This window comes from Pan troglodytes, chromosome 4 (genome assembly GCF_028858775.2).
Source record: "Pan troglodytes isolate AG18354 chromosome 4, NHGRI_mPanTro3-v2.0_pri, whole genome shotgun sequence".
Classification (NCBI taxonomy): domain Eukaryota; kingdom Metazoa; phylum Chordata; class Mammalia; order Primates; family Hominidae; genus Pan; species Pan troglodytes.
In genome coordinates, this window is record NC_072402.2 from 147,667,591 (window position 1) to 147,685,693 (window position 18,103).

At 44.7% G+C, this 18,103-nt stretch overlaps 1 protein-coding gene across 1 annotated transcript in view; it reads right to left on the bottom strand.

The window, feature by feature from the left end:
• Positions 1-3,385, bottom strand: part of PDE6A (phosphodiesterase 6A) — an 84,206-nt gene extending 80,821 nt beyond the window's left edge. The window contains exon 1 of the mRNA XM_518030.8: positions 2,792-3,385. Within this exon, the coding sequence (XP_518030.4) occupies positions 2,792-3,265 (474 nt within the window). The 5' untranslated portion in view covers positions 3,266-3,385. The remainder of the gene's footprint in view (positions 1-2,791) is intronic.
• Positions 3,386-18,103: the final 14,718 nt, after the last annotated feature.

Below are 18,103 nucleotides of genomic sequence, written 5' to 3' on the forward strand. Positions count from 1 at the left end.
CATCCAGAGAGGGGGAGTGATTTGCCCAAGGTGATCAAAGAAGTCTTTGTCAGAACCACCAGGAGAATCTCAGGGAACAGTGGATCCTGGAAGAAAGAGCCAAGTGTTTAACCAAGTGATCAGTGTTTACATTTCCAGTAATGGGACAGACTGCCATTGTGCCTCCGCATGTAAAGCACAAAGAAAAACACATCACCTCTGTGCTGCTCCTGCCAAAAATGTGTGACCTGCATCTAATTATGAAGAAATATCAGACAAGCCCAAATGAAAGGACATTTCCGCAAAAGATTTGGTTTGTACCCTTCAAAAATGTCAGTGCTGTGGAAAACAAAGACAGACTGAGGAACAGTCCCAGATTCAAGGAGACTCAAAAGACAGAGCTACATCAGTGTCTGAGACAACTGACAGAAACTGAATATGAACTGTTTATTAGATTATGGTGTTGCATCTTTTTTTTCTTTAGTTTTTAGCAATTTTTTTCTTTTTTCCTTTTCACCCAGCCGATTGGATGGTGGCTTTCCTTTCCTTTCCTTGCCTTGCCTTGCCTTTATTTTCCTTTCCTTTCCTTTCCTTTTCTTGACAGGGTCACACTCTGTCACTCAAGCTGGAGTGCAATGGCGCAATCATGGCTCACTGCAGCCTCAACCTCCTGGGCTCAAGTGATGCTCCCATCTCAGCCTCCAGAGTAGACGGGACCACAGGTGTGCACCACCACACCCAGCGAGTTTTTTTATTTTTTGTAAAGACAGGGACCTCCCTGTGTTGCCCAGCCTGGTCTCAAATTTCTGGGCTCAAGTGGTCTTCCCACCTCAGCCTCCCAAAGTGCTGGGATTACAGGTCTGAGCCACCACACCCAGCCTTTTTTCATTTTTTCCTCTTCATTACGGTTCTTGCTATATTGCCCAGGCTGGAGTGCAGTGTCTATTCACAGGTGCAATCCCACTACTAACCAGCATGAGAGTTTGACCTGCTCCCTTTCTGACCTGGGCTGGTTCACCCCACCTTAGGCAGCCTGGTGGTCCCTTACTCCTGGGAAGTCACCATATTGATGCTGACCACAGGTGTGCACTGAAGGGGGCCAGCCCCTCCATGAGAAATACATGGGTATTTCTCGTCAGGTGGGATGAGAGACTGAGGAAAGAAATAAGACACAGAGACAAAGTCTAGAGAAAGAGCAGTGGGCCCAGGGGACTGGCACTCAGCATATGGAGGACCCGTGCCAGCACTGGTCTCTGAGTTCCCTCAGTATTTATTGATCACTATCTCTACTATCTTGGTGAGGGGGATGTGGCAGGACTATAGGGTAATGGTGGGGAGAGGTTCAGCGGGAAAACATGTGAGCAAAGGTCTCTGTGTCATAAGTTTAAGAAAAGGTGCTGTGCCTTGATGTGCACGGAGGCCAGGTTTATGTTTGACTTTACACAAGCATCTCAGTGCAGTAAAGAGCAGTATTGCCACCAGCATGTCCCACCTCCAGCCATAAGGCAGTTTTCTCCTATCTCAGTAAATAGAACATATGATCGGGTGTTACACGGAGACATTCCATTCCCAGGGACAAGCAGGAGACAGATGCCTTCCTCTTAACTGCAAAGAGGCCTTCCTCTTTCACTAATCCTCCTCAGCACAGACCCTTTACGGGTGTTGGGCTGGGGGATGGTCAGGTCTTTCCCTTCCCGTGAGGCCATATCTCAGGCTGTCTCAGTGGGGAGAAACCTTGGACCATACCCAGGCTTTCTTGGGCAGAGGTCCCTGCGGCCTTCCGCAGTGCATTGTGTCCCTGGGTACTCGAGACTGGAGAATGGCGATGACTTTTACCAAGCATACTGCCTGCAAACACATTTTTAACAAAGCACATCCTGCATAGCCCTAAATCCATTAAACCTTGAGTCAACACAGCACATGTTTCTGCAAGCACAGGGTTGGGGCTAGGGTTACAGATTAATAGCATCTCAAGGCAGAATAATTTTTCTTAGTACAGAACAAAATGGAGTTTCTTATGTCTTCTTCTTTCTACATAGACACAGTAACAGTCTGATCTCTCTTTCTTTCCCCCACAGTGCACTACCACATCCAGCTAATTTTAAAATTTTTTGTAGAGACAGGAGTCTCCCTATGTTGCACAAGCTGGTCTCAAACTCTTGGGCTCAAGTGATTCTCTTGCCTCAGCCCTCCGAGTAGATGGGACTACAGGCATGTGCCACTACTCCCAGCAGATAATGGTGTCGTATCCACATTACATTTCTATGATTCCATCATTGTACTGTGGATAGGTAAGAAATGTCCTTGTTCTGGAAGTACTGTGGAGGTATTGTGGAGGTACTGTGTGGAAGTACTGTGGAAGTACTGTGGAGGTACTGTGGAGGTACTGTGGAAGTACTGTGTAGAAGTACTGTGGAAGTACTGTGTATTTCCAGAACAGGGACATTTCTTACCTATCCACAGTACAATGATGGGAGCATCGCCAGTACTTACAGACAAAGGGCATGATGTCTGCAACTTTCTCCCAAATAGGTCAGAGAAAATGGAGAGAGAAAGCAAATGTGGCAAGATGTTAATGAATGATAAATTTGGATGAAAGACATACAGTTCTCTGTATTATTTCAAACTTTTCTGTTAAGTTTGAATTTTTTTTTCAAAATAAAGAATTATGAGTAAATATGTAAATAAATAAAGAAGAAGTACCATGTTGTCACCAGCCTTGTCTTGGTGGCCAATGCCCCTCACCCCACTTGTACCCCAGAACTCCATGGAATAATGCCCCATGCCCTCTCTCTCATGGGGAAGAGAGTACCTCCTCTGTGTTGGGGACGTTAGCAATCTTCTTAGAGTGTGCGACATGGCCCACGATGCCCATGTCCAAAGGGAAGACGATCTCCTGGTCGGGCATCACCAGGCAGTCCTCGAGGACAGCATCCTTGTGGACATTGAAAAGCCGGGTGGCCAGCTCTGCGATGCCATTGCGGGTCCGGTACATGAACAGGCTCATGCGGTCTGCCTGCAGGAGGAAGCACAGCTTCTTCATGACATTGAAGATGCATTTCTCTGTCTGTAAATTCTCCTGAAAGTCCCGCAGGAGATCAAAGATGATTTCGCTCTCCTCCACGCTGCTCGGGGAGTGGTAGTTGCTGAAGTCCACGGCAGCCTCCTTGGCCCCAAGGAGGTCGGAGATGAGCTTGGCTCGGTAGTGGAGGTTGTAGTACTGTTTGGCAAAGCCGATATTCGAGTCCAGGAACTTCTCCACCTCCTCTGCTGTCACCTCGCCCATGGCTGGGAATCCCACTGGCTACTCTGTAGAAGGACTGGGACGGAGGCCTTCCAATGGCAGTTTTGCAGTCTGCAACAAGTCCAGTCTGGACTTCTCTGGGTCTTGTCTGCAAAACATACTGAGATGGCCTGCACAGGAGCGGGAGCAAGCTTGGGAGATTAAGTCATTAATATTTCTCAAGAACAAGGATTATGAGGATCAGTGTGTTCCAGATGCTGTGGGGCCAGATGGGAGAAGGTGAGAGTTTTCTTTCACCTTGGTCTAGTAAGAGCAAAGAAGAGATGTCTGCACAGAGCAGGAGGTGGGCTTGAGCACTGCCAAAGCAGGGGTTGCAAAAAGGCAGCACAGGGACAGTCTACTTGCTGTAGGTGTGTCTTCTCTGACCTCTGTTAGTTTTCTTAAATACCTGACACAGAAGACTGACATTTACTGTTTAGGAGATTTGTTTGGCTTCTCTGTCCACATTCCCCCATGGCGGGAATGGCTGAAGCTGAGAGATGACTGCCTGCCAGCCTCTGCATCCCCCCGGCCCCTTGCCTCATCCTTCCACTCCCCTTCCCAAGGGCTTCTCCCATGTGGGCTTTCAATGTGCAGGGCCCCTCGGCCTACTGTCCTCATGTACATTATGGATCTGGTATGTGTAGTCTCCCATGTCACAATCTTTGCACTAAAGTTTTTATCAGCTTTAGATTTCAATGACTCTAATTTTAGCAACCTAAGGGCCCTTATAAAACAACACACCTTTCAGTTTTTCCTTTATTCCAAAAGTAATACATATTATAGTCACTGTTGAACATACACAAAGAAGACAATTAAAATCACCCATAATCCTGTTACTCAGAGGCAACCTTTAGTTAACATTTTATTTTTAACCTGTAGTTAATTCTACCCATTTCACAGAGCCTTAACTTTAAAAATCTGTTTCCCTTCAACCCACTCCAACTTTCTCTTGGTGCTTTAATGTGTTCTTTTCTGGTTTCAGCCTGTAATTTCTTGGGTTGTCTGTCAGAAATACACACAAGGGGCTGGGTGCAGTGGCTCACGCCTGTAATCCCAGCACTTTGGGAGGCCAAGGTGGGTGGATCACCTGAGGTCAGGAGTTTGAGACCAGCCTGGGCAACAGGGTGAAACCCCGTCTCTACTACAAATACAAAAATTAGCAGGGCATAGTGGCACTGCCTGTCATCCTAGCTACGCGGTAGCCTGAGGCAGGAGAATCGCTTGAACCCAGGAGGCAAAGTTGCAGTGAGCCAAAATTGCGCCATTGTACTACTCCAGCCTGGGCGACAAGAGCTACACTTTGTCTCAAAAAGAAAAAAAGAAAAGGAAAGAAAGAAATACACACAATGGTCCACATTCTAGCAACTCCAGTGAATCTTGAAATACCAGAATCTTCATTAAAATGCCCCTCGTGCCCACTAGGAAGGAGACAGAGCACTTTTCTTTCTGGATGAAACTTACTTTAGCTTCCATGACTATATCCACTAGAGCCTGGCACCTCTATGTTGTAAACTATGTGGAACGCATAATTATAGACAGTTGCTAGCACTTTGAACTTCAAAAATGACCTTTACTGGGAAGCAGATTGCCTCCTTTATTGTAGAGTGTAATAAATTCTTGGGGCACTGCACTCATCCAGCAGTGTGCACGAGTGCTCACCCCCCCAATCTGGCAGGCTGTGTAGCAGCACAAACCTTCCAGACACTCCCATCATAAGGAACTGGAACTCTCTAACCTAATGCGCTTTCTCAGCTCTCTGCATGCCATCTCCTTCTTAACTTCCAGATTTCAGGTCATACAGGTCATCTCTAGTTTTCTTATCCCAAGTAGCCCCCAAATACCCTCTCCCCGGTTTCTGCCTGTCATATCAGCCTATTTATTTTTTCTATTACATTTATTACTATCAGCAATTATCATGTTTGTTTTTGTTTCCTTGTCCTATTGTCTGGCCTCCCACTATACTGTGAGCTTCATGAGGGCAGGGACCTGTCAGCGTTGATTCCCTAGGCCTTGCAAAGGTGCCTGACACATCCTTGGTATTCAGTATTGTGATATTGTGATATATGTATTTGGTCTTCAACACCATTTCCAGATAACACAACTTCTAAAATCCTTAGAATCTCCAGAGTGATGTATTTTTGTATACCAATGATTGACCAGTGCCTGGTAATCCCTAGGTAGCTTCAGGCTGAGGGGCTGGTCACCTGAAAGACTAAACCACAATTAGAGGATGGGACTTTCAGCCCATCCTCCAACCTCCAAGAAGGGGAAAGGGGCCTGAAGCTTTAGTTGATCATCAGTGGCCAATGGTTTAATCAACCTTGCCTGTGTAATGAAGGCTCCATAAAAATCCAAAAGGACAGGGCTCAGATGAGCTTCTGGACAGCTGAACACAAGGAGGTTCCTAGAAGGTGGCAAGCCCAGGGACCGTGCAAGCCCAGAGTCCCTTCCCTAACACCTCACCCTATGCCTCTCTTCATCTGTATCCTTTGTGATATCCTTTATAATAAGCCAGTAAAGGTTAGTAAATTTCCTTGAGTTCTGTGAGCCACTCTAGTAATTAATTGAACCCAAAGAGGGTGTCATGGGCACCCCAACTTGAAACTGGCTGGTCAGAAGTTCTGCAGGCCCAAAGGCGAGGCACAGGGGAACAGTCTTGTGGGACTGAGCTCTCAACCTATGGGATCTGAGGCTACCTCCAGGTAGAAAATGTCAGGATTTAATTGAATTAGAAGATCCAAGTGAGTTGGGCTATACCTATAGTATTCAAGAGGCTGAGGCGGGAGGATTACTTGAGCCCAGAAGTTGGAGGCCAGCTAGTGGTCTCCTCTCGAATAATAACAGGCCAATCCTGCTTAGCTACCAAGATCAGGAGACATCAGACACATTCAGGGTGGCAGGGCTATGAACTCTATATCATGAAAACCTTTCAAAGGTATTTCCTTTTTTTTTTTTTTTGACAGGATCTCACTCTGTCGGCCAGGCTAGAATGCAGTGGCGTGATCTCGGTTCCCTGCAACCTCCACCTCGGGGACGTAAGCGATCCTCCCACCTCAGCCTCCTGAGTAGCTGGGACTGAAGGTGTGCACTACCATGCTCAGCTAATTTTTGTATTTTTCATAGAGATAGGGGTCTCACTATGTTGCCCAAGCTGGTCTTGAACTCCTGGACTGAAGTGGTCCACACGCCTCAGCCTCCCAAAGTGCTGGAATTACACGCATGAGCCACTATGCCCAGCCTGTCCCATTCATTTTAATGATTGCAAAGCATTTCACTGTATGGAGGTACCAGAACACCATAGTACTACCCTCCACAGCCAGGTTTCTCAACCTTGACACTATCAGCATTTTGGGTCCAGTAATTCTTTGTTGTGGGAGGCTATCCAGTACGTTGCAGGATGTTTACTCTAATTTCTACCGCTAGATACCAATAACACCCACCTCAAGTTGTAACAACCAAAAATATCTCCAGAAATTTCCAAATCGCCCCAGTTGAGAACCATTATCCCATAGTTAGATATTTAGGTTGTTTCTAATTTCCTAATATTAGAAACAATGTTGTAATGAACATCCTTATATTTCTTAGTAGAAAATACCTAGAAGTGAAATTCCAGGTCCAAAGAGTGTGCAGCTGTCTAAGGAGTTTGATAAATAATGCCAAATTTTGTCTCCAAGGCTTTACCAGTGTGAATGACAGTGCCTGTCCCTAACCCTTAACCCACCCCCCAACAACATCCTGTTGCCTAGTAAATTAAACATTTTTTCTTAATCCTGGCATTAATAGCTCTCTAGAATTTGTCCCCAACACTTCTTATTTTGTTTTCCACAATTTCTCTACACATATTCCAAGCTTCACCCTAATGTTTTCATTCTTTTTTGGTTTTGCCTCTTCATTCTTGCTGTGCCCTCCACCTGTCCCTTACCACTCTGTCCGAATGTCATTACTTCTGTTGATTCTTCTTTGATGTACCAACTAAACTCTTTTTCTACTTACAACTCCCAAACTATTGGTTTCCTTCCATTCTAAGGGGAGTTACTACATTTCAGGTTGTGTTATTTCTGCACACCTGTACTTTCATCAAGGACAAACTCCTTGAACTATAGAAGTAAAACTTGGCCCATTTTAAAATGTCTCCTAGAGCCGGGCATGATGGCTCATGCCTGTAATTCCAACTACTCAGGAAGCTAAGGCTGGAGGATCACTTGAAGCCAGGAGTTTTAGGCTGCAGTGAGTTATGATCATGCCACTGCATTCCAGCTTGAGCGAATGAGACCCTGTCTTTAAAAAGAGATTTCCCAAAGAGCTCAGCACATGTCCTTTTCCGTAGCATGTCCACCAGAACCACCAAGTTCTGGTTAGAAATAGAAGCAACAGTTTGCCAAAAAATCTACTTTTATCTCATTTTTCAACATGCCAGAATGAGGAAGGCAAGGCTGTTGAAAAACTTCAGTCTAATTGCTAGGTAGGTACAAATAAGTTGGTATTTGGAGTGAGTCACCTAACGCCTAACACTAACTTATGAAATGGACCTGATTTCAGACGTCAGGGAAGAAACTGGTAATCTGAAGCTTCTTTTATTGGCAATAGGGGCTACCAGTAGAGTTTGGGGAGATGTCTTGTGTAATCTAGTTTAGAAAAGTGCATGTACTACTAGAAAGAGGAATACGAGATTTTAGGTCCAGCAATGCCAACGACTCATTCTGTAACTTTGAGAAAGTCCCATCCTCTCTCAAGGCTTTGATTTCCCTATCAACAAAACAAAGGAGTTGAATAATTTATCTTTAATACTCCCAGTTCTGTGACTCCAGGTAGGCTTTGAGTGAGGGAGGCCATCGTATTTGCTGTGTTGTACAGCCATCACCACTAATTCCAGAAAATTCCCGTCAACCCCACAAGAAACGTCATACCTATTAGCAATCAGTCCAACCTTACTTCTCCCACTATCCCCTGGTAAACTCTAATCCAGTTTCTCTCTCTATGGGTTTGCCTATTCTGGACATTCATATAAATGGATTTATACAATATGTAGCTTTTTGTGTGATTTATTTCACTTAGCATAATGTTTTCAAGGTTCATACATGTTGCAGCATGTATCAGTATTTTATTCCTTTTTTTCACCATGCTGTGCTGAAATGTATCATTCCTTTTTGAATGAAAAGTATCATTCCTTTTTATGGCTGAATAATGTTGCATTGCATAGATATACCCTGTTTTGTTTAGCCATTCGTCAGTTGATGGACATTTGGGTTGTTTCCACTTTTTGGCTATTATGAACATTCTTGTACAAGTCTTTGTGTAGACATATGTTTTCATGTCTCTTGGGTATATATCCAGAAGCAGAACTGCTGGGTCCACAGGTGATTTTAAGATTGCAAGTTGGGCCAGGCACGGTGGCTCATACCTGTAATCCCAGCACTTTGGGAGGGTGGGGCAGGTGGATCACTTGAGGTCAGGAGTTGGAGCCCAGCCTGGCCAACATGGCGAAACCCGGTCTCTATTAAAATTGCAAAAATTAGCCAGGCAAGATGGCGTGCACCTATAATCCCAGCTACTCGGGAGGCTGAGATGGGAGAATTGCTTGAACCCTGGAGGCAGAGGCTGCAGTGAGCCGAGATCGAGCCGCTGCACTCCAGCCTGGGCGACAGAGCCAGATGCCATCTCAAAAAAAAAAAAAAAACAAACAAAAGACTGCAAATTTGGAGGTAAAGAAGAGGGAATAAAGAAAAGAAACAAGACCAAGTAAGGAATCAAATGGATCAAGGAGAGATGTTTTGCAAGGTCCCTTTTTGGAAAAAATAGCACTCTGAAATTCAGGACCTACTAGAATGTGAACAGGCTGGTCAGCATATGATCGGCCACCACAAATTCTAGTGTGGGGTATAAAGGTCTCCACAGGCCATTCATCACTCCTGCAAATAGCCATGGTGAAGGAGCTGGGGGTATTCAATTGGGAGGAAGCTCTGAAAGGCTGTTGGGGGTGAGGGAGGGTGCCAGTTTGTTCAGGAAGGCTCCAGAGAGCAGGACAAGCCAGCAGATGAGACGTACAGGTTGTTTTAAGAAGACAGTACCCAGAGTGCTTAAGAGGTAGAGCTTGAGAGTTAGACCTGGGGCCTGTTATTTGCTAACTGTATAAATTATTTAATTTCTCCTGGGCCTCACTTTGCTTGTCTGTAAAATTAGAATTGTTTGACACGGTTGTTTGGAGATTAAATGAGATAATATAGTAAATATAATGCAAAGCTATGCACCTGGTGAGTATTAGGTTAAACCATATAAAACTGCCAATGATTATTTTTATTCTGCACAAATGACAATTTCATACTGTTCAATTTAATCATAGGTATTCAATCATTACTAGTTATTGCCACTACCAAAGACTAACTGAATTACCTCATAGGTAGTGACCTCCCTGTCATTGAAGGTATGAGAGCAGAGAACATGGCAAAGAGGAATCAAATATCAATATTTATATAAGAAGATGAATCTGGGGCTAGCAAGTCAATAAGGAGGCTGTTGCAATATTCCTGAAGTAATGAGGACCTGGCCCAAGATAGGAGGCAAAAGAATGGACAGAAATGAGTGGGTTAGAAGCAAGAAGTAGAATGTGGAAGCTATGCTGGCTGACCAGGAGAGGGGGCATGAGAAAGAATGGTGCAAGCTTGTGTGATTTGTGTGTCCTTGAGCCTCTGTAGGACATCCCGGAGGCACTAAGTGTCCCCGTTCTGGACATTTCACTGGAGTTAAATGTCAACTTAGCCTTCATTTCCTAATGGAAGCCTTTCTGCTCCTGGCTTGCCAAACCCTACCTCCTCCGGGAAGCCACAGAAGGGAAGACAGTCTCCCTTGTGAACCAGCCCTTTTCGGTCTCCACCCCCATTCTATACTTACCTTAGCACACTCCCACATCTCATTTGTGCTTACCCTTGATCTAGAGTTGATGTCAATTCCACATTGTCTGGCTGCCTGTTGATTTAGTGATTTTATTTGGCTACATGGGACCCATTGGGTCTGTATCCCTGAAGCTTGGCTAATCTTTGAAGTTCTCTTTGTTTTACCTTAAGGGTCTAATCTGGATCTGCAGATGAGCCATGAAAAAGTTTGTCCTTATGTGCATTATAACCTTATGTCCTTTTATAAAAGCCAGATTATGAAAGGAATCTATACTCAAAAAGAGTTGGGAACTTTGAGCAATCCTGAAAAGTCAGGTAAAATTAGGTCCCAAAAACATGCTGTTTGGCAATAGTCACAGAAAGGCAACAGCTAGGCTGGGCATGATATGGCATGTCTGTAATCCCAGCTACTTAGGAGGCTGAGATGGGAGGATTTCTGGGGCCCAGGAGTTGAGGTTGAGGCCAGCCTTGGCAACGCAGCAAGACCTTGTCTAAAAAAAAAAAAAAAAAAAAAAGAAAGGCAAAGGGCAGGAAGGTCTGCTTAGGCATTGGAATCAGAGAGAGCTGAGTTTAAATCCTTTTCCCACGATTTATAATTTTGACACTAGGCACATTATGTACTCTCTGGTCTTCATGTTCTCATTTGCAAATTGTGGGAAACAATGATACTTATTTTATAGAGCTGTTGTGGGAAGAAGCAGTGTATGTATTGAACCTGGTTGATGGCCAGCTCTCGATCAATTATGCTATTAATAATGATAATGTAAGCTAAATATGAGGCAGTGATATTTGGTAAAAAGAAGAAGTAATATAGATATATTTATTTTCCTATTATTTTTAAGCCAAAAAAAATTTTTTTTTTTTTTTTGAGATGGAGTCTCACTCTGTCGCCAAGTTGGAGTGCCGTGGCACGATCTCGGCTCACTGCAACCTCTGCCTCCAGGGTTCAAGTGATTCTCCTGCCTCAGCCTCCTGAGTAGTGGGGACTACAGGTGCGTGCCACCACGCCCAGCTAATTTTTGTATTTTTACTAGAGACAGGGTTTCACCATGTTGGCCAGGATGGTCTTGATCTCCTGACGTCGTGATCCGCCCGCCTCGGCCTGCCAAAGTGCTGGGATTACAGGCGTGAGCCACCGCACCCGGCAAGCCAAAAATTTTTTTAAAATAAGGTAATATATATTTGTGTTGCAGATAATTGAGAAAATACAAGTAAACAAAACAGAAATATAACAGTTACCACCAAGAGAAACATTTTAATATATATCCTTTTTTTCCAATCATGTAATTAAAAAAATACAACTATGGTTTTGCAATACATATTTTGTTTGTTTAAAAAATATGTAAATAGGCCAGGTGCGGTGGCTCACCTATGTAATCCCAGCACTTTGGGAGGCCGAGGCAGGCAGATCACGAGATCAGGAGTTTGAGACCAGCCTGGCCAATATGGTGAAACCCGTCTCTACTAAAAATACAAAAATTAGCCAGGCATGGTGGTGGGCACCTGTAATCCCAGCTACTCAGGAGGCTGAGGCAGGAGGATCGCTTGAACCCAGGAAGCTGAGTTGCAGTGAGTCGAGATTGTGCCACTGCACTTCAACCTGGGCGACAAGAGCAAAACTTTGTCTCAAAACAAAGAAAAGAAAAAAAATAAAATATATGTAAACATCTGCGCTATTAAATATTCTTTTATTGAGTGTTTTTTTTAATGGCCTCACAGACTTCCATAGGGAGGATGTACTGTAACTTATTTAACATATTTTCAACTGTTGGTTATTTTGACTGTTCATTTTTTAAATGAACATTTTTGTAGTTAAATCTTTGCCCACTTGCTTGATTTTTTTTTTATCTTCTTAATCAAAAACTTGACCAGAAAGACAGAACAAGGTGATCCTTTAAGATCTTGTCCTGGCTATCCAGAAATCTGAATTTAAATAGGGAATAAGGAAATAATAGGAAAGTCAATATTTTGATGCAAAGATCATGTTTCGTTTTGAATGACCATCTCCCACAGCTCTTAGCCCATGTATCTGAAAGAACAGATCTGAATGGTGGGGCTTGTGATTGCTGTGAAATGTCAAATAACAGATTGCTTTCTGTACCTAAATATTTATAACAAGAGAGATTTGTACTCCTCCACCCTGAGTGTAAGAGTCACATTACTTTTCTTTCTCCAAATCAAATTTTATTTCAATTTTTAATTTTAATTTTATTTTTTTAAGTCAGGGTTCAACCAGACTAAATCAAATTTTATATGCTGTAAGCCTCTACCCCGCAGTGCTGGCAGGATATTCAATCTTAATAATTATTGTGACCGATGTCCCACTCCAGGGTCATGTGAAGGTCTATTGGCCTTACTCCAGCCTCATAAAAGCCATCTTGCCTCTGGTCTGCTCTGCCACCACAAACACACCCCACATCTAAGCTGGTATGGCCCCGGAAAGGCCAGCAGTTCTGCTCTTAGCCAGGCATCGGGGGTCCTTGCTATGGCTGGGACCTCCCACTCTCAGGCTCCGGCCTCCCGGGGCATTAACAGCTACCCTCATAGGAGGCTCTCCCCGCTCTCCAGGGCAGAGAGTGGCCCGGGTTCTTTTCACTCAAGGATACTGCAAAGCCCAGACCCTGTCTCCATTTTGGGGAAGGCTCTCAAAAATCTTTCTTCTCGATTACCTGGCCCTCCATTCTCTCTCCCTCTGAAGAAATTCCGCCTAATTTCCCTCCAAGGCCAACAGCAGGAATAGATAGTTGCTTTCAAGGCCGGGCGCGGTGGCTCACGCCTGTAATCCCAGCACTTTGGGAGGCCGAGGTGGGCGGATCACGAGGTCAGGAGATCGAGACCATCCTGGCTAACACAGTGAAACCCCGTATCTACTAAAAATACAAAAAAAATTAGCCGGGCGTGGTGGGGGCGCCTGCAGTCCCAGCTAGTCGGTAGGCTGAGGCAGGAGAATGGCGTGAACTCGGGAGGCGGAGCTTGCAGTGAGCCGAGATCGCGCCACTGCACTTCAGCCTGGGCGACAGAGCCAGACTCCATCTCAAAAAAAAAAAAAAAAAATTAGTTGCTTTCTTGAGCCTGGGTATGGTAGCCTTCTGCCCTGCCACAGTGGCTCTGACAGACAAGTGGTCATAAAGGCCGAGCCCCCTCTATGGATTGGGTGAGAGGGGGCAGAGGAAAACTGTTCACATTCAGAGCACTGTTTGTAATATTAAAAGAGTAAAAACAACCTAAATGTCAATGCTTAGATAATTGATGATACATGCAAACAATGGAATACTATTCGGCTGCTGTGGCCAGTGTTTCCTGTCCCACATCCCTTTCTTACCATGCAACTTGGACACTTTGCCCATTGAGACTTGAGGCCTATTCCCCTCCCCTTAAAATCAGGCAGGCTTTTATGACTTTTAACCAACAGACAGCAACGGAGGTGAAGCTTTGTGGCTTTTGTTTTTGTTGTTGTTTGGCAAGGTCTCCTTCTGTTGCCCAACTTGGAATACAATCGCATCTTTATAGCTCACTGCAGCCCCGGATTCTTGGGCTCAAGGGATTCTTCCACTTCAGCCTCCGGAGTAGCTGGGACCACAGGTGCACACCAACACGCCTGGCTAATTTTTTTTTATTTGTTGTAGAGACCAGGTCTTGCTATGTTGTCCACACTGGTCTTGAATTCCTGGCCTCAAGCAATCCTCCTGCCTCAGCCTCCCAAAGCGCTAGGGTTACAAGCGTGAGCCACTGCACCTTCTCTCTGTGACTTTTAAGGCTAGATCCTTAAAGGTTATACAGCGTCCCTGTTACTGCTGGGACATTGGCTCTTGAAGCCTTCACCTACCATTTAATCACAAACTGCCCAAAACTGTGTAAGAAAGCCTAAACTAGCCCCTGCAGAGAGACATAAGGAGAAGCCCTGCGACTGTATGAAGGAGGAAAGAGCTGTCCAGATGGCAGTCAGCTGCTCTAGCCCCGATTCTGTCCCAACTCTAGCCACTATCTAGAGTCACATTGCATCTCTCTGAGAGATCCCAAGCCAGAACCACCCTGCAAGCCTTTGCCAAATTCCTGACCCACAGAAACTGAGAAAAAAATAAAAAGATTATTGTTGCTTTAAGCTTCTACCTTTTGGAGTGATTTATTCAGCAATAGAGAGAAAGCAGCTCTGTATGCACTGATATAAAATAATCTTCAACACATAATTTTTAAAAAGCAACAGAATGGTATGTATTCTATGCCCCTCTTGTTTAAAAAATATATAGGGAGAGTCTTATATATGCATACAATAGTGGTTTGCCAACCTAGGTGTGCTTAGAATCTCTAGTGGGGCTGGGAGCAGTGGCTCACACCTGTAATCCCAATACTTTGGGAGGACAAGGTGAGAGGATTGCTTGAGTCAGGAGTGCAAGGCCAACCTGGGCAACATAGCAAGATTCCACCTCTACAAAATATACAAAAATTAGCCAGGTGTGGTGGCACATGCTTGTAGTCCCAGTTACTTGGGAAGCTGAGGTGAAAAGATCACCTGAGCCTGGGGCAGTTGAGGCTGCAGTGAGCCATGATTGCACCACTGTACTCCAGCGTGGGCAACAGAGTGAGACCCTGTTTCAAAAAAAAAAAGGAAAAAGAAAAAAAGAATATCCTGGATAGCTTTTTTTATCTTTTATTTTTAAAATTTATTTTTATTTTAGATTCAGGGTGTACATGTGCTTGTTTGTTACATGGGTATATACATACTGGAGGGAATTGGGTTTCTAGTGTACCCAATACCCAAATACTCAAATAGTGAACATTGTACCCAACAGGTAATTTTTCTTTTTTTTTTTTTTTTGAGACAGAGTTTCACTCTTTAGCCCAGGCTGGAGTAAAGTGGCATGATCTGGGCTCACTGTAACCTCCGCCCCTCGGGTTCAAGTGATTTTCCTGCCTCAGCCTCCCGAGTAGCTGGGATTACAGGTGACCGCCACCACGCCTGGCTAATTTTTGTATTTTTAGTAGAGACGAGGTTTTACCATGTTGGCCAGGCTGGTCTCAAACTCTTGACATCAGGTGATCCACCCGTCTTGGCCTCCCAAAGTGCTGGGATTACAGGCGTGAGCCACCACGCCCAGCCCCGACAGGTAATTTTTCAACCCTCGTGCTCCTCTTTTGGAGTCTCCAGTATCTGTAATTTCCATCTTTATGATCTTATGTACCCATTGTTTAGTTCCCACTTATAAGTGAGAACATGTGTCTTTGGTTTTCTGTTTCTGAGTTGTTTTGCTTAGGATAATGGCCTTCGGCTCCACCCATATTGCTGCAAAGGACGTGATTTTGTTCTTTTTTATGGCTGCATGGCAGGCTTTTAAAAACTATCAATGTCTGAGTCAACACCAATAAAAGTATATCTGGTAGTAGGACCTAAACATTACCATTTTTTTAAAAGTTTCCCAAGAGACTCTTTTTTTTTTTTTGAGATGGAGTTTCGCTCTTGTTGCCCAGGCTGAAGTGCAATGTTGCAGTCTCGGCTCACTGCAACCTTCACCTCCTGGGTTCAAGTGATTCTCTTGCCTCAGCTTCCCAAGTAGCTGAGATTACAGGCACCCACTGCCACACCCGGCTAATTTTTTGTATTTTTAGTAAAGACAGGGTTTCACCATGTTGGCCAGGCTGGTCACGAACTCCTGACCTTGTGCAGAACTGAGAACTGCTGGTATAGAATAAACCTGGAAAGCAACACAGGAAAATGGGTGCTGTGTTTGCCTCTAGAAAGGTACACCAGGGTAAGAATAGGCTATGAGGAAGATTTACTTTTTACTGTAAACCCTTGACCTTTTTAATTTGTTTACTTTGTGTTACCTATTTCCAAGAACAATCAAGCTAACATTTTACAAAATGTTTTGCAAAAAAGTAAAATGGCCCAGGCATGGTGTCTCATGCCTGTAATCCCAATACTTTGGGAGGCCAAGGTAGGAGGATCACTTCAGGCCAGGAGTTTGAGGCCAGGAGTTTGAGATCAGGCTGGGCAACATAGGGAGACCCCCATTTCTACAAAAAAATAAAAAATTAGCTGGGTGTGGTGGCGTTCGGCTGTGGTTCTAGACACTCAGGAGGCTAAGGTGGGAGGATCACTTGAGTCCAGCAGTTCAAGGTTAGAGGGATCTATAATTGCACCACTGCACTCCAGCCTGGGTGACAGAGCAAGACCTGTCTCTTAAAAAAAAAAAAAAAAAGACACTTATAGCAGTGAAAATGAAGCCTGAATAGCACACTAGGAATAGCTCATTCAATAGTGGGAATCCAGTGGGAGTTCAAGGTCCAGTGGGGCCTCAGAGGAAGTGACTAGTCCCACCTGGGAAGAATGGGTGGTCAGGAATGCTGAGGAGGTAAATCCCAAAGTGGCCCCAACCTGAAATGACTTATTTGCTGGCCCACCATGCCTCCAGTGCATACATCGTTAGTTACACTTTGGAAAAGCTGTTTGGGAAGGGTAATGGCTATAAAATGTGGCCCTCCAGCTGCCAGTCACCTCTGTGAACCCTGAGACCAACAGGAGGGAAAAAATGCCCAGGCTAGGAGGGGTAAAGAGATCCAAGTGCTGCTGATGTGATGTCATCGAGGAAAAGCTAATTATTGGCCAGCTTTCCAGTAGCAGGGATTTAGTTATTTCCCCCCCCCCCCACCCCTCCACCCGCTGCCTTTGATTCCTGTTGTGGAGCACTGGAACATCGGTGAAGGGAAAGTAGCATGGCAGACCAAAGTCTGGCTCCATGGAGCTCCTTGGGATGTGTGTGTGGAGATCAGCGAGGGACCACAACAGTAAACAGCAGCCAGGGATGCTGAACTAGGAGGCAGAGAGGCACCAATGGCCAACCTAAAGCTTCTTTACTAGCACCTTCTCCTGGCCCCGGGCCATAGCTGCATGTTCTTGGGTGCTGGCATGTCACAGCTCCCAGGTCAAAATCCACCTCCATCCCATCTCAAAATCTGCTGCTTGTTAGCTGAATAAACTTGGTAAGTAATAATATTCTGAGCCCCAATTTCTTCGTCTGTGATGCAGATGAATATGTATGAAATAAAATCAAAGAATGATAGGCAGTATTAAATTTGACTGGTCTGGTTTTTTATTTTTGTTTTTGTTTTTATTTTTGAGATGGGGTCTCACTCTGTCACCCAGGCCGGAGTGCAATGGCACGATCTCGGCTCACTGCAACCTCTGTCTACTGGGCTCAAGCTGTCCTCCCACCCCAGCCTCCTGAGTAGCTGGGACTACAGGCACATGCTACCATGCCTGGCTACTTTTTTCTATTTTTGGTAGAGTTGGAGTTTCACCATGTTGTCCAGGCTGGTCTCTAACTCCTGAGCTCAAGTGGCTTATAGGCATGAACCACCATGCCCGGCCAAATTTGGCCAATCTTTATTGGTGTCTCTTATATGCAAGGTCCTGGCTTCCCCAAATAGACAAGAAAACAAACAAATAAATGAATAAATGTCAGCTGCAAGGATTGGAGTGGATTCTTGCATTTGCATAGCACAGTGAGTGTAGTGGTTAAGAGTGGGCTTTGCAGTCAGACGTGACTGTGTTAAAATCATGCTACTGTCACTTATTAACTGTGGGACGTTGGGCAGGTCACCTAACATCTCTGAGCCTCATTTCCTCACCAAAAAAAGAAGAATCATAATATGGCACCTCCTCTAAAGCTGTTGTGAGGATTAACTCATGTAATGAATGTGAAGAGTTCTGTGCAGGCACGTGATAAACATCCAGAAACTGTTTATTCTGCTTGTTGTGCAGTCTTTAGGGCTTAAACAAAGTAGTTTACACTGATTGCCTTACCTGACCCTCTCCAGGACTCTGGGTGCTAGGGCATTAACTACCCTTTGAAAGGTGAAAACATTGATGCCCATTGAGGTGAAATGATTTGTCTTCAGCCACAAGGGGCAGCATCAGGAGTAGAACCCAAGTGTTCGTGTTCTGATTCCC